The following is a 16,000-nucleotide window of genomic DNA, read 5'->3' as shown; positions in this document are numbered from 1 at the left end:
TATGGTTGAAAGAAGAGTTTGTCCATCGGAGGTGAAATGATCATGTATCTAAGCCAAGTGCCATCTCCTGTTAATCCACAGCAAATCTATAGCTTGGCAGCTCTCTTCTCATCTCAGTTTTATGGAATTGTTGATGCAGTTCTGTATACAGCAGTTCTGACCCAAGGGCATTATAGCTATTTACATGAGTACCAGATTATGTCCTCCTACATTTGATGTTTAGGCACAGGGAGATGAAGTGATTTGCCCACAATCACAGGACATTGAGTAAAGCCTGGGATTTGAGTTTGGTTCTCCAGTGCTAAAGTCCGCAGTTCTTGCTGCCTGGCCAGGTTTGCACCGCTGGCATCCTATATGCCAATTGTCCCGAAGGCAAGGCTGCACATAAGACTCCTGCAGCAGTTAACACCTAGAAGATCAATGCTCACAAAGACAGAACAACTGGGAAGACAAGCTGTGACCGACTTTCCCAACAAGGTATTCCTCTCTCATGGTGGGGCAGAAAGCATTGTCTCCTGCAAGGTGTTTCTTCCCAGAAAGGAACACTGTCACAAACAATTGCGACTAATGCTTGTCTTGTAGATTGGACAAGAGATCTGGGATATCTGTCAGTGCAAGGGCATAGGAAATCAAGGAGAGCTCTTACCACATCAGCTATCCCTTAGTGACGGCTTGTAACATTCCTTAAATATGGCGCCTGGTTGGAGCTATGGAATGGTGCTAGCTGGCGGTAAACTTTTTCATGCAAAACTGCGTCAGCGCAGTTTTGCGTGAAAAAGTTTAAATATGGGCCCAAAAGTATCTCCTGAGACATTGTGTCAGATCGTGTCAAGTGGGTAAATAGAGAACTTATCCATCACCTGCAGTCACCATAATGATGATCGGTGTATTGATCTTAAGGTGGAGTGTGCAACTGGAATTTAAAGGCCACCCTTCACGGTTGGTTGGTCCAGATCTTACTGCAATATTTTATACAAACAAGCAGGGAGGTGTGGGGTCCTATCGACCCTGCCTACAAGGCTTGAGGTTCTGGGTCTGAGTGAAGATGAATGCAACTGTTGGATTGCCAGGTATATGGCAGGTTTCCTGAACATAAGCGGTGACAGCCTGAGATGGTGTCATCTTGCTGACCATGAGTGCTGTGTACATCAGGAGGTGGTTTGGGAAATCTTATAACTGCACATCAGTTCTGATGCCTCCAGTTACCAGGGAATCTTGGGGAATGTGTTTCGGTTGACATTGCTTTTTCCATTTCACTCTGCATTTCTCCTCATACCATTGAGTCCTTGATTGTTGAGGAAGCTGCTGCAGGTCCAGGTTCTAGTTAGTCTGATTACTCTGGACTGTCCTAAGAGGATGTGGTATGCAGACCTCTTGAGACTGGGGGAGGCTGCTATAGAGTTTATTGAGGAGGTGAGTAATCTGTGGGTAGAATTATTCACCAGAGTAAAAGTAACTTGCCTATGGTACTGAACTTCCAGGTGGATACTCTGGCCACAGATTCCTCATCAAGTCACCCACCTCCCCATTCTGAACTATGCCCGTAGGCATTCGATGAATAAGACAGTTCTAATTTTTTTTTTTTTTAGCAATGATTATTCAGTGTTGCCTCATGCTGACCTTGTCTTGTCATCTTCTGTTTTAAGGCTAATCATTCTCAGTAGTATTTCTTTTTTTTAAATAATTTAATTTTTTATTATTGAGTGGTAACATTATCGGCTCCCAGTCTTGGAAAACAAGGTCTAAGACACCTGGTAAGAACCTCTCCTGCTATTCCACATCACTTCACAGTGATTACATTGCTTTAGAAAATGCTTCATATAACAATAATGGAAGGGAACAAAACAGAAAAGAGCAGAAAGAGACAGTAATTTTGGATAAAGAGAAACTCATGGAAAAAATATATAACAGAAAAACAAGAGATGGACAATATTCATGTGCCTTAGCAAAGAGTCTTTCCTTTCTGCATTCAGCCCTTTCCACAGAGACTTACTTGATAATAGGATGTAGCGCCGTGAGCAGGCTGGTCTCTATTGTCATGTTATATGTACATGAGAAGTTGAGTCTCAGCATACTGCTGATTATAATCTCACTTTCATTGTCAGGGGGTATATAGAGGACATTTGAATAAGTCATTGTCTTGTCATTATTTATCTAGAACAGAAATTACAGCAATTGAGAAATAAAACATGATTGTTTTGAAAACTATCAGAAAAACTTCTACATATGTTACATTTTTTTCTTAGAACATTAAAATATCCAGCATTGTGTAAAATATCATTTTATTTATAAAAAGCAATGTATTAAACAGTTCATAATCCACATAGGAAGAGTTTCTCAAAATCAAAAACACATTAATGCTCCACTGATATATTTTTCAAAAGTTTCTAATTAGTCGGTGAATATTAAAAATCCTCCCTTCCATCAATTAATGCACAAGAGCCACAAACTGTTGATTCTTAGGAGCACATGCACTTGGTAAACTAACACCGAGCTCTACATTGGCTGTGCACAATTAGGTAGCAAAGCCATTAAAGCTATATAAAAACTATAACAAACTAAAACACTCTTCGGATGATGGTATCAGTGGTATCATCAATTATGTCATTTGAGATGTCATCAGTGATATCATACATTATGTCACAGAACATGTCCTGAGTGATGTAATATGTGAGGTCATACATAAAGCCAACCCCATGCCACGCGCAGCTGAAGGGCCCTATGTTTTTTAAAGGGGAGGGAGCCCACGTGGCCAAACTCCCCTGCCCTTATTAGGGCCTAATGACCCCATTCCCAAGACCTTTTAATTTTTAAAGGTGTGGGGTCCAAGTGCCCCCAAAATGGAGGGATTTTTAAGGGGATGGGTCCGCGCTTCTCCCTCCCCAGACCCTATTAAAGGACCTAGGGACCCCATTTCCCCGGGCCTTTTTTATGGCAATGGAGGGGGGGGGGCAGGTGCCCCCCTCCTGAAGCCTTATTAGGCCGGAGGATGACCATACCCCAGGCCATTTTTGTTTTTTTAATGAAAGGGGAGTGTCCCACATGTTTCCCCCTCCCTGTACCTTGTTAGGTCCTGGGGAACCTATCCAGGGCTGCTTTTTGTTTTTATAGATGGAGAGGGGGCAATGCTCCCCTCCATGGGCCTTGTTAGGCCCTGAGGACTCCCTCCCCAGGGCCCCTAGTAAAAATAAAGGGGACAGGGGATTGTGGCCTCTCTTCCTGAGCCTTGTAAGGCCCTGGGGACCCTATCACCCAGGACCACTAGTATATATAGAGGGGAGGGGCCACCCATGGGGCCGAAGTTTCTTAAAATGTGGAGAGGTGCTGTGTGCTTTGCTCCCCAAGGCCCTAAAGGAATTGGGAACCCCAACCCCTGGGGCCACTAACCTACTTAAAGGGCACGGGGACCACACAGACCCCCCTCTCCAAGCCGTTATCAGCCCTGGGGACCTCATTCTCGGGGCCTACACTGTGAAAGGTTGATACCCTGTACCCACCCATGGCACCCACCATAAACCTGTTGGGGGGTGCAGGAAATCAGCAGGTGAAGCCCCTGCGGCCCCTGCTGACTTCCTGCATGCTGTTGGGGCCTGTCTTGCTCCTGCCCAGAGGGAGCAGCTACTGAACCTGATATGTCCCCTCTGGGACATTAATGGCTCAAGGAGGGGGGTTCACGTGGACCCCCTTCTCTTTAAGTAGTTTAGTGACCCCTGGGCATAGGATGTCAAGGGCCTTTAAAGGCTCAGGGAGGGTGGGTTGCGTGGCCCCTTCCCATTTCTAAGAAACTTCAGCCCCAGAGTAGAGCTCCCCAGGACCTTTAATGGCTTGGGGAGGTGGCCAGCATGACACCCCTCCCCTTTATTCTTCATTAATTTAAATCTGTCCCAGAGTATGAGATTCCTGGGGCTTCGTAGGCATGGAAGGGGAGGGGGCCATGTGGCTCACCTCCCCGGGGCCTCTGTAGGTTCAGAGAGTGAGACGGCAATCGGCCCCTCTCCCCTTCCATGCAGATTTTAGCACAAGGGATGGGCTCCCTAGAGCCTTTAGTGATTTACTGAATATGGCCCAGAGGATCGGCTCCATGGGGTTATAAGTAATAAATGTAACCTACCTGACATTTTATTTTTTTCTAAGTCCCTCAGCCATGCTTTGCTGCGATCTTTTTGCCCCAGGGTGAGTCCCTTTGGTCCCCTCTATGGGGTCTGGAGGATCAGGGGATCCCTACTTCTGGAAATGCCCTCTCTTCAGGGTCATCCTCCAAACATTTTGCCTTGATCCTCTTTTTTTGGCTGACATTTTGCTTGTTGGCCTTAGAACTCTGTGCACTTTACCACTGCTAACCAGTGCTAAAGTACTTGTTCTCACTCTCCTAAACATGGTTTGATTGGCATAGACGCGACTGGCGTATTTAATTCATGTGTTTGTCTCTTGAAGAATGGTATAACATATACCTAGGATCTGTAAATTAAATGCTACCAGTCGGACTGCAGAACGTATTGTGCCACCCACTTAAGTAGAACCTTAGAACATTTCCCAGGACTGCCATTGAAGCCTGAATGCAGTGTCCACTGCCTATGGATCAGCTGACCTAACTATAACTGCCACTGGGGAATATACAGGTAGATAGATAGATAAATAGATAGTTAGATAGATAGATAGATAGATAGATAGATAGATAGATAGATAGATAGATAGATAGATAGATAGATAGATCAATAGAGTTCATCCACAAACTGAGTGGATTAGTCAAGCAGCTATTGAGAAAAAGAAGGAGGGAGCATCTCAAAATGATGATTTCCCATGCAAGTTTGTGTTTTATGTAAATTTGTTCAGCCATTTTTAAGGAATGTGTGTTTATAATTTGCTAAGGTGGACTTGAAGAGGTTAAAAAGTGTTAGGAATGTCTGTCCTGCAGGAATACCCCAGTATTGAAAAAAATGGAGTCCTCTGATTGAACAAGGGAGCATCTTCTCCCATCTGCCCTTTTAGTACCAGGTAGTAAACAATCTGATTGGCTGGCAGCAACCCAGAGAAAAATGTTGTGGCTGCCATTACTTCACCTGGGGACGAAATGCGGGTGTCCTCAAGCTCTATTAAAAGCAACATATAAATGGGCATGGTAGGAACACTCTGACATTCTTGCACTTAGTAACAGGACCCAGAAGGACTCTTCTAAGGGACAACATAAAAAGATTTTTGCTGTGGGTCTGTCAGTATTTCCAAGGGAACACACATGGCCCTCCTGTCCTTGCATGCCACATCGGTACCACATGGGTAAATCCTGAACGTCTGTCCCATAAGAGTACTTTGATACCTGCAAAGGGTATAAAAAATATAGGAAAAATACACAGTGTGGGTTGGTGTCTGCAGGTCATATGTGGTGGATTGAGCAGAAGACTTAGGTGGAGACAAGCTCTGTGGCCAACCCATACTGTGCATCTCTGAAGGTCATGTGCAGTAGTTCTTGGGCGCATTAGTGGGTTAGGTGCGGTGCCTGGCCAGAGGCTTTTTCGTGTTTTTTGTTTTTGTAAAACAAACTTCAAAAGTAGGTGTTTGAGAAGCAAAAGGACATATGACTTTCTTTTCAGGGCATGCGGGGTCATTAGTGTTATTTTTCCTTTTGGGCCATAGAGGAAGTATTCTGTTGACTTAGCCCATGGTTTCCATCAATGGAATAATTAAGGTCTTCCTGAGGATTTGGCAGGCAGTGCTCTCCATCACATTTGTGATGAAGTCTATTTCAGGCCTGAAGACGTAACGTCAGCAGGTGGGGGTGCCTATATGCACTAAGAAGTCAATGAGGAGCCATATGGCACCATCGAGTGGCTCACAGGCTCAAGGTGAGTACACTGCAGTTAGAAATAGTATCAGCCATAAATAGTGTTATCCAAAGCAAGTAACTTGGGGCCAGATGTTGGAACAAAAAAATTTGTGAGTCGGAAATAGCGACTCCTTGTGAATCGCTATTTCAGACTCACAAAGCGAGATGCACGTAAAAATTGCTATACCAAATAGCGATTCAGTGCGGAGTTGCACCGCAATTTGCGACCTCGCAATTTGCTAAATCGCTATTTGCAATTTCGTAATTGCAAATGGTAAAATCAGGTCGCAATTTTTGCGAGTCGGTAATGGGTCGCATCGCTAATGGAACTCCGACATGGCATTGGTACATACCATTTCGCTTTTTGCGAGGTCGCAAATAGCACTGCGACCCATTTGCGATTCGCAAAAGTTTCCTACATCTGGCCCTTTATCTTCTAAATTAATACCCACAGAATGAGGAAAAGCCTTCAGCTCAGGCCTTTAGCACTGGGACCAGCCTTTAATGGGCAGTTTAGCCCACTGCAGTGGGCTATAAGGATATAATAGCAAAGATTTAGCAGCTATTTCAACCCACATGCAGTAGCTGTGAGCGTGCTGTGTATTTAACAGCTGGAAGATCTCACATCCAGCAACTGTACATCTACTGCGTGCCTAGTAGCAATCTGATTGCACATTCATTAGCTGTGCGTCTGCTGAGGGTCTAGCAGCTGGTGGACCCCACATGCAGCAACTGGATATCTACTGAGTGTGTACCAGCTGTCATATCCTACATACAGTAAGCGTGTGTCTGCTGCAATCATATGTGTTGTGTGAAGATGATGTCTTGCCTGTGTCCTTCATCGAGGCTCTCTCTGGGGACTCTCTTACCCCAACTTACCATTGTCAAAGCCTCATTCACTCAGGACATATTCCTAGGAGCTCTCTTCCATTTGGTTAGGGTCATTTTGCAGTGCCCACTGTCACTTACCAGCAGGTTTTGTTTTACCCGGTGGTGAAAACCGGCTATTTATCCAACCATGGGGTGAACTGACAAATGGCCCTTACTCTTGGGGGCTGTCATAGATCTATGTCGGTAGCGGAGATGGGGTAGTCTCCGACCCTGACATACAGGAGATCCGCCCGACTCTAAACGAGGCAGGTGGAACTTTATTTTGGTGGAGGGGGGACTCGCTCACAGTTGGGCTGGAAAACTCTCTCCACCAAACTATCCATTGGTCCTTAAGATGTGTAAAAACTGAAAATACAAGACAGTAGGCTTTTTCCATCTGTGCACCCAGGATCTGAAAGCACATCAATGTTTCCAGGAGGAAACCTGAACACTGCTCCAGTTTAGGAAAGAGATGAAGACACACCACTTTAAAGAACACTACATCACACTGCATTAACCTTTCACAACCCAGCTTAGTCTTGGATCACTTATTGACGTAAGCTTGACTTTGCTTTTCTACAGTGCTTCTCTGAATTTTGCCAAGGTACACTACACAGAAATACAATACAGAAATACCATAGATACGTACATGGATACATACACACACACACACACATCCTGAAGATTCATTTACCGTGAGGTACTGAACCCTACTGTGAAGAGCACAGAGTTGAGTTAGGATTTCTTCTCATTTACTTCCTGCTCATGAAGTACATTTTTATATGACAATAATTATGTTTACTAGCTGAAGCCCTAAATGCACACATTGTGTCCTTTCTTACCGCCAGGTCATTTCCACACCATCCTGCCTGTGGGAGGGCTGTAAGTTGGACCACACGCTCATTTCCCACCAGCTGCAGAGAGGTTGTGGCTGTGCAGTTAGTATTGGAAAAGTACATCTGTGTGAAGCTGTACTTGAACCTCTCCAGGAGGCACTTGCTGAGAGACAAAGCCATTGTTGATCCTTCACACTGGACAGTGGGAAGAATGTCACTGAGGCCTGCAACAAAACAAGACCGGTTGAGAAATAACCACATGCAGGGTCAGCTTATTTAGCACTCCGGTAATCTGCAAGACACATCCTTTTTAATGACCATCTAACATGGAAACAGTAGAACCGTAAAACCCACACTGAGATGTCCTGGGTCCATATTTGCAGAGAGTACACTGTTTCTCTTAAAGTCTGGCGCTCATGTTGGCAGTACATCACAGATATCACCTCACAGATATCAGCCTTTGGTACAAGACACTGAGGTCTTGCAATACTTGTATTTGTAACTGATTCACTGCCTCTCCTTAGGTCTTGCTACAGACAACATTAGCTAAGTGGAAATACCTATTACCGACACACAAACTCTACACAATATGCATTCACATACATACCTATGGACCTACAGAAAGAGGCTTTTGGACAGTTCCATTTGCTTGGTTGGGGGAGTGTGTTTCAGGCATGAATAATAATAATGCCATTTCTAAAGCGCATAGCTACTTCAAGCGAAATGCCCCAGTACTAGAAGTCTGAATATGGAAAAGAGTTGCACACAGACAGAAAGAGACTGGCTAGCTTGAACCAAAACGGCAGGTATAGTTTTTACCTGAAAATCAGTTCGGAAGGGGCTAGCAGAAGTTCCACAGGTATTGAGTTCCAGATTTTAGGAGTAAGGTGACTGAACGCACAGCCAACAATTTTAGATTTTTTAAATGTAGGAACAGCGATGAATTTGGCTGTGGCCAACCTCATGATTCTTGCGGGAGCATTGGGAGTAGCCATACCCTGCAAGTAGGCATGGCCTTGGCAGAAAAGCGCTTTATAACAATAACAGAGAGCCTTAGGGGTGAGTCACTGTTTCACTGCAACCAATGCAATCTCTTCATGCGTTGAAGCCTATTCATATGCAATTGGGTGACACCTAGTTACAGAACATGGTCTACTGTTTTCTGTGCGGATTCAGGAAGGAGATGTCAAATTTTATTGAGGGCTCTCAATATACCAAAACACTTTCCTGCCAAGGCATTAACCTGGGCTTTGAAAGAAAGATTCTCATCCAACCAGATGCCCAGGTTCTTAATCTTGAGCTGGGGAGGGCCAAGCTTATCTGGACACCAAGCATTGGAACATATTTTGTTAGATGTTTGCTCAGTACCAGAGCCTCAGTCTTCTAAACATTTAGGGCCTCATTTACAAGAATCTGACACATCGGCATTGATGCGTCAGATTTCTTGTGCCTGTCTCAAATGCCGTAACGACTTCCTGGGTGCACTGTATTCACAATCCAGAGCTCCGTGGTACAGGTTTTCACAGATGCATCAGAAACTGTCGCGCATCTGTTGGTGCTAAAGTGACACATTGCTGGAGTTGCATCATAAAACTGACTTAACTCCAGCAGTCAGAACACAGAGGCGAGTCACATTTTAAAAGGCCTGCATCAATCCTTACGCCTGGTCTGAGCAGGTGTAAGAATGTTGATGCAGTCAAGTCCTAGAGTGATGCAGTGAAAAGTTGTAAACGTCACTGCACCAGTTCTGCATGGCTTTTACGGTGGGAATGCCTACCCATGCATACATTATACCTGGTGCAGGTATATAGATACACAGACTGATTGGGCCCAATGCGTCAGTTTGTAGCAATGGAGTAGTGTAGAGCACTGATTGCACTGCTGCTGCGTCAAAAACAAAGTGATGCAGGAGTGCAAGATCCTTCAAATGAGGCCCTCAGTTTTAAACAGTTAAGGTCCATTCAAATGGCAACATCCACCAAAGCCGCACATAGAGAGGAGGCCATCCGCTCACTATTGTGGGAGAGAGTTATGAGCTGTGTGCCATCGGCATATGAGATAATAGCAAAACCATTCTCCTCAATGATCCCAGCCAGTGGACTGAGAGAAACATTAAAAAGAGTTGGACTCAAAGAAGAGCAAATTTAAAACTGAAATGTTTTTTGTGACTCCTGAAAGGTGCGTCCCTGAAAGAATGAGGTACCACCATGGCATGTTTCCATTTCTATGGAACGCAACCAGAGGCTAGGGAGAGGTGAATCACTTTACTGACTATAGATTGACTATTCTCGCAGCCCTGTTACAAGAGGAGGGGGGATTAGATCTGCTGGAGAACCAGATTTAACGATGGAGCAGAGGGAAGTCAATTGAGTAGTGGAGATTGGGCTAACTCGCTGTAACTCAACACTGGTGGTAGCTGAGTCAAATCACATCTCCAGCAGCGAGTGGCCTGTGTCTTCTATAGGAATGGAAGTATAGATTTTCTCTACTTTTTCAGCAAAAAAAAGGATGATAGTGCATTGCAACTATCTTCAGAGGGCAAAGAAGAAGGTGAAAAAAAAGAGAATGATGTGAGAGTTTTTACAACCAGAAACATTTCAGAGGAAGAATTATTAGCAGCTGAAATCTTCTGTGAGCTTGGACAAAAAAATTAGTAGATGGTATATTTGTTCCAGGCATTAGCTCCATGGGCATTCCTTCACAATTTGGGTCAGCCTACAGGATTTAGTAGATCACAACATAAGAGGCAAAAAGTACCTTCCTTGCACCACTCTATACAAAGGCCGAGGGATTTGGCAGCCATGACAGTAAGACTTACAAAGGTAATTCTCCATTCCTCTGAACTGCCACGTTACAGCTATTCATCAGCCATCACCATAACTCCCACCAGCTGTTCAGTTCCAGCTGTGGTACTTAGTAACTATGACTCAGAGCATGATGGCTGCTAGGAGCACATCTGCATTGCCTGGCTAACCAACTGTTTGGAAAGTGTAATCATGGTGCATATACACTGAGGGCAGTCTAGTTATGGTGTCAGGAATTGACATGAAGCCACTGCATGCCACAGTCTCCCATGTTCCTGCAATACTGATTAACCTTGGTCATTGTTCTACTGTCACCACTTAGGCCATATCATTTCAACTCCAGTGATCCACGCCCAGGTCAAGACATGGCCAGGGCTTGGGAAGATGAATGTTTGTGTTCTGTATAACACTGGACCAGCGATGCATTGGGAAGCTGGACAGTCGGGCATTGGGCGATAGGTAAGAGCCAAAGGGTGAGCAGTAGGTCGGTTTGTTTAGGGCCTTCATTCCTGCCCTACCAGGCCATCACACTGAGGCTATGGTGAGAGGAGGAAGGAATGAGCCTAAGAATGGGTCTTGCTGTCGGGCGGTTGTCACTCTGGCTGTTGGGCCATCTTCACTTCACATAGGCCAGACTAGAGCAATCTTGTGAAGTTCATTTGGTCACTGCAAAAGAACAAAGTAAACAAGTGGCACAGACAGTGACCAAATGATCTTGGTATTCTGAGGGTGAATGTTGATTAATCACCCAGAAGCTGAGCCTGAGTGTATACCACGTGTCATTGTCAAGTTAGACAGTTCAGGATCGCAGGTGGATGGAGGAGGCGCCTTGCTTGCTGTTGCGCACCTCAGACAATGGGGGGTTGGGGGACAGCTAACCAGAGGGAGGTCCATCCCACGGGATTATTGTGGGAAATAGCGCAGTCCAGAAGGCTGTGCTCCTTTTTGGGCCTCATCAATTAAATGATATAGCCCAAGAGTATATATACGGCCATTTTGGGTCTGCCACCCACCATTGTGTGGTTTAGGTGACACTGTGGCAGCTCAGGGGTTTTCTTAGTATAATATGGAACACATTTTTGCAATCAGTCTTGACTGGTTTTGTTCAGAACATGTGCCCAGAGGTTGTATTGTTGTCACTTTGAGACAAGTGCAGTGTACATTGGGCGACAAGTTTGCGTGGGTTTAGCTAATGCTATTGTTGTTGCCACGTGAGCACGCTCACACCGGAACAAGGCAGAAAGTTAAAGGTTACATTATAGAAAGTTAAGTTTAGTAGATGTCAATAGATTCAATGCTAAACGGTAGGAGAAGTTGTAGTCATCACAATTGCAGGAGTGCACTATCTTACTAGGTATAGATACTTGATGGGTTACAATATGTGGGGGCGAGACTTTTAGGAGTGGGGGCAGGAACTTAGATGACACATTTTGTATAGTGTAGTTTTAGTTTGGTAAAGCAGAATGCCCAGGAACCTTAGTGATGTGCACCGGTTCAATAAAGTAGACTTTTCCACACATAAAAAGTGTCAGTGGTGTATGCTGTGCCTCTCTCACTCAAACACTCAGGCGGCAGGCAGCAGATCTGCATCTCCTTGCTATGACCATGGCCTCTGGGGGGGGTTGGTCGCACTCGCAGTGCCACACAGATTCTTCAGGCAGGATTATGTTTTAAAAGACCTACAGCCCTGAGCATTAGCAGACAACTGAAATTGCTAAGGTGGGGCCCTCCACCCTCACGACAGGATGAGCACCAGAGACCGGACTACAAAGGTTAACAATGTGCGTGGGAAGGCATTTTGCAAGGTAGAGTAATGTCTTTTGATTGTGGGGGGGTCAGCAGCCTGCCTTTCTGTGAGGGACAGGAATGGGCCGATAGAGGGCTCACAGTACCCATAGCCCTCTCATATGTTTAACTGTGACTAGGCTTAAGCTCTAATTCATCTAAACTTCATGTACCTGTGATAGCGCGTCCAGTCCTTGTAAATTACTTATACTTGGACACGCCGGAGGACCTTTTGAAGCAGGTTGAGTTCTCCTCATCCAAAGAAATCGTCAGATCCGACAAATCAGTAATCAATAATCATTTATGATCAATAACCAATACTCAATTAGTAATCAAACAACAAATTAGAAGTCAATAGAAATCAGTAATTGATACACCATGACCTTTCAGCCATGAATAACCACACTTGTATATTGAAAGTTAATGAGTTTATTTCCCTATATTAACAAAGCCAATACAATGTAAGTAAGTCTCAAAATCAAATGATACACATACACGAACATTACTGGCTGTCCATAGCGGCGAAAGAAACGCAATCTACGCAAAACTTGGATTATGATACACTCAGATATAGCGGTGCAAATCACAAATAGAAGCAAGTGGGTTTGGCTAATTGCGTACATTGATCAGCATAACAAGATTTCAATTCAGCACGGTGCATTAAATGAATACCTCAACTAACCTCTGATTAGCATTGGCATGTGGGGCTTCATGCAAAATGAATTTAGTCAACATAAATTTAGAAAGCTTCTAGCTTCGGCTCTGTCAAAATAAGCAGTTGGTACCAAAGAAGGAAGAGCACAATGGATAATACATTTATCCTTTTATAATTACCAAATACAATCAGCATTCAAGGTAAGTCTTCGTCCTTCAGGGCACCAATTCGATCAGCATGGGGCAAGGCTTTGAAAGGGGCAAAGTTTAAGTCAAGTTTCCTTGCGGCAGCAAGGTAAAGGGGGCAAAAGTTATCATATGGGCAAGAAAGGGTAAATTTAAAGTTAAAGTCTCTAGGGTGAGAATTATTCAAAGTGTCTCCCTGGCACCAAGAAAAGCATCAAGGTGTCCTCAAGGTAAGAATGGCAGTGGGAAAAAGGAAATCCCTTCTCCTCGTCTGGTGGGATTAAGTAATAACGGTTCCAATTCTTTCAAGTTCTTCCATTGGAGGGTCCATGGGGTGATTTTTCTTTGACCAATGAATTGTTGTATTTTCTCTTAAAGTTCATCCTTCCATGAGGTGTCCTTGAATTTAGGATCATAAGTAGCAAAAAAATTGCCAATTAAATTCTGCATCAGTGTCTTCATTGTCTGCACCTGCAGAAGCTGACCTTGAGCTTCAAAGTAGATCAAAGTTGCCTAACACGCAACTTTTGAGATAAGAGTATTAGTCATCTACTGGAAAAATGCAGCTTTTTAGTGATTCAAACACGTCTTTTGTTAATACAAGTGAAACTACGCAGTTAAAATTTAGACCAGGCAACCAGTCCAAAGCCTCTGCTAAATTTAAGCTAAGCGCGTAACAGTTTTAATGAGAAAATCATAAAGTATAATTTCAAATATGACATATCAGTACATTTACTAATATATTTGATTCGTTTTCATGATTAATCGAGCTTGTTTAAGCCATTAGTGACTTACTTCGTGGGCACATTTCTCTACGTACACTATTTTCTTTGCTAAAGCACACTTTCTATGCGGTTTTGTTGCATGATATATATAAATGTTTGTTATTCTTTCTTTTTCCGCTTCATCACCTGCTTGAGGCGTACACAGTCCTCAAGGCTCCTGCGTGCATTACCATCAGTATTGTCTGCACACAGTACTCAAGGTTCCTGGACACATCAACCACAGTCAAGTATTGCCTGCACACACTCCTCAAGGCTCCTTTACACAATCAACGATAGTCCAGTCCTGTCTGCACACAGGAGCCCTGAGGCTCCTGCACACACCAACCACATTCCAGTGTTATCTGTTTGCATCAACCACAGTCCAAGATTGTCTGTGCACAGTCTCTGAGGCCCCTGTACGTATCAACCACAGCCCAGTATTGTCTGCACACAGCCCCTGAGGATCCTGCATGCATCAACCACAATCCAATGTTGTCTGCACACAGTTCATGAGGCTCCCACAAACATTCAACCACAGTCCAGGGTTGTCTGCACATAGTCCCTGAGGCTCCCACAAACATCCAACCACAGACCAGTATTGCCTGAACACAGTCCCAGAGGCTCCTCCATTCATCAACTACAGTCTAGTGTTGTCTGCACTCATCAATTACAGTCCAGGATTGTAAGCACACAGTCGCCGAGGCTCCAGCTCACAATTGACCACAGTCCAGGGTTGTCTGCACACAGTCCCCGAGGCTCCTGCATGCATTAACTTCAGTCAACTGTCTGCACACAGTACCTGAGCCTTCTGCATGCATCCACAGACCAGTATTGCTTGAACACAGTCCCAGGGGCGACTGGTGTTCATGGGCAAAAGGGGAGTCGCCCTGCCACCCACACCCTACAGCAGTGACATCATCAGAGAGTGACTGCTTAATTAGAAATACATGTATCCAGTTGCTTTTTGGGCACATAAACAATGGCCCTGGAAGGAGGTGGCAAATCTCCATTCAGTTCAATGGCTGGGGTGGGGCTGGCCTATGAGAGGAGGAGGAAGTGGGTGGCAATAATGTCTTGATCATTACAGTAGGGAAGGCAGTATGAGGGGTGCAGGGGGCTGCTCACCTGGCAGTAACATGTTTAGTACTGCATTTGGGCAGAGGCCCAAGAGAGGGAAGGAACCAGCCGTGGACAACAATTGCACCAGTAGACTAAGAGGTGAGTATGCAGTTAAGCTTCTGCATCAGTGGCAGTGTCACCCCCCGCCCCTACCCTCACCCCACTTCCTGCTTTAGTAGCTACAGGTTGATGGGGTTCTTGACGGGCCTCTTCTATCTGATGCTTGGCAGAAAAGGGTTCATAATGAACTTGGTGGGTGCATGAGTAAAAGGAAGGATGGGAGCATGGATGCTTGGATGGATGAAATGGTGGATGGATAGATGCATGGATGAATAAGTGAAAGGATGGATGTAAGAATGGGAGAGTGAAAGGGAGAGAGGGTATCTGAGTAAAAGGGAGGGTGGATGATAGATGGATGAATGGATGGATGGGTGAAAGGGTGAATGGATGAGTGGAAGTGTAAAATTATGGATGAGTGGAAGTGTAAAATTATGGATGAGGGGATGAATGGATGGAAAATATGGATGGAAGAGCGAAAGGATGGATGAGTGAAAGGGTATATCTAAAGATGAATGAGTAAAACAACGGATGGATGAGTGAAAGGCAGGGTAGATGGATGTCTGCTTGAAAGGATGGATGGATAAATGAAAGGGTAAATTTATGGATGGATGAACAGATGGATGAGTGAGTGAAAGGATGGATGACTGAGTGAGAGGGTAAATGGAGGGATGTATGAATGGATGTATGAGTGGATTGAGGGATGGATGGATAGAACAAAGGGTGGATGGGTGTGTGGAAGGATGGATGTCTCAGTGAAAGGGTGGATAGATGGATGAGCCAAAGGGAGGATGATGGATGGATTGAGTAAAAGAATGGATAAATGGAGCAAAAGGTTGGATAGATTAGCAGAAGAATTGATGGATGGGTGTCCCTGAACCAGTGGTGGCCCTCCTTTATGGGCTACACAGCTAGACTACACCGTCTTTGTTTTGTGGTCCATTTTTATGATATCAAGAGTGAATAGCTGTTGCCTGTCGACCGCTTGATGATGCAGATTGAGGCTTGGATTCGCTTACCACTATCCATGGCGGGCCTACCCCATGTTTTTAATCTATTCCTCAATATCCTTATACCTCTTACTAATGCTTTCTTAGTATTGCT

At 44.6% G+C, this 16,000-nt stretch overlaps 1 protein-coding gene across 11 annotated transcripts in view; it reads right to left on the bottom strand.

Moving 5' to 3' along the window:
* Nucleotides 1-16,000, bottom strand: part of LOC138283053 (uromodulin-like) — a 298,687-nt gene that overhangs the window by 70,039 nt on the left and 212,648 nt on the right. For all 11 annotated transcript variants that reach the window (XR_011201046.1, XR_011201042.1, XR_011201047.1 and 8 more), the window contains 2 exons: nt 7,534-7,751; nt 1,994-2,154 (listed from right to left, as the gene is read on the bottom strand). Coding sequence is in view for 1 of the 11 variants with exons in the window: in XM_069221194.1 (XP_069077295.1) it covers nt 1,994-2,154; nt 7,534-7,751 (379 nt within the window). In the remaining 10 variants the exon portion in view is untranslated. The remainder of the gene's footprint in view (nt 1-1,993; nt 2,155-7,533; nt 7,752-16,000) is intronic.

The sequence above is a fragment of the Pleurodeles waltl genome, chromosome 2_2 (genome assembly GCF_031143425.1).
Source record: "Pleurodeles waltl isolate 20211129_DDA chromosome 2_2, aPleWal1.hap1.20221129, whole genome shotgun sequence".
Taxonomy (NCBI): domain Eukaryota; kingdom Metazoa; phylum Chordata; class Amphibia; order Caudata; family Salamandridae; genus Pleurodeles; species Pleurodeles waltl.
Note: the sequence above shows the minus strand (reverse complement) of the source record. Positions and strands in the feature narration are given on the sequence as shown.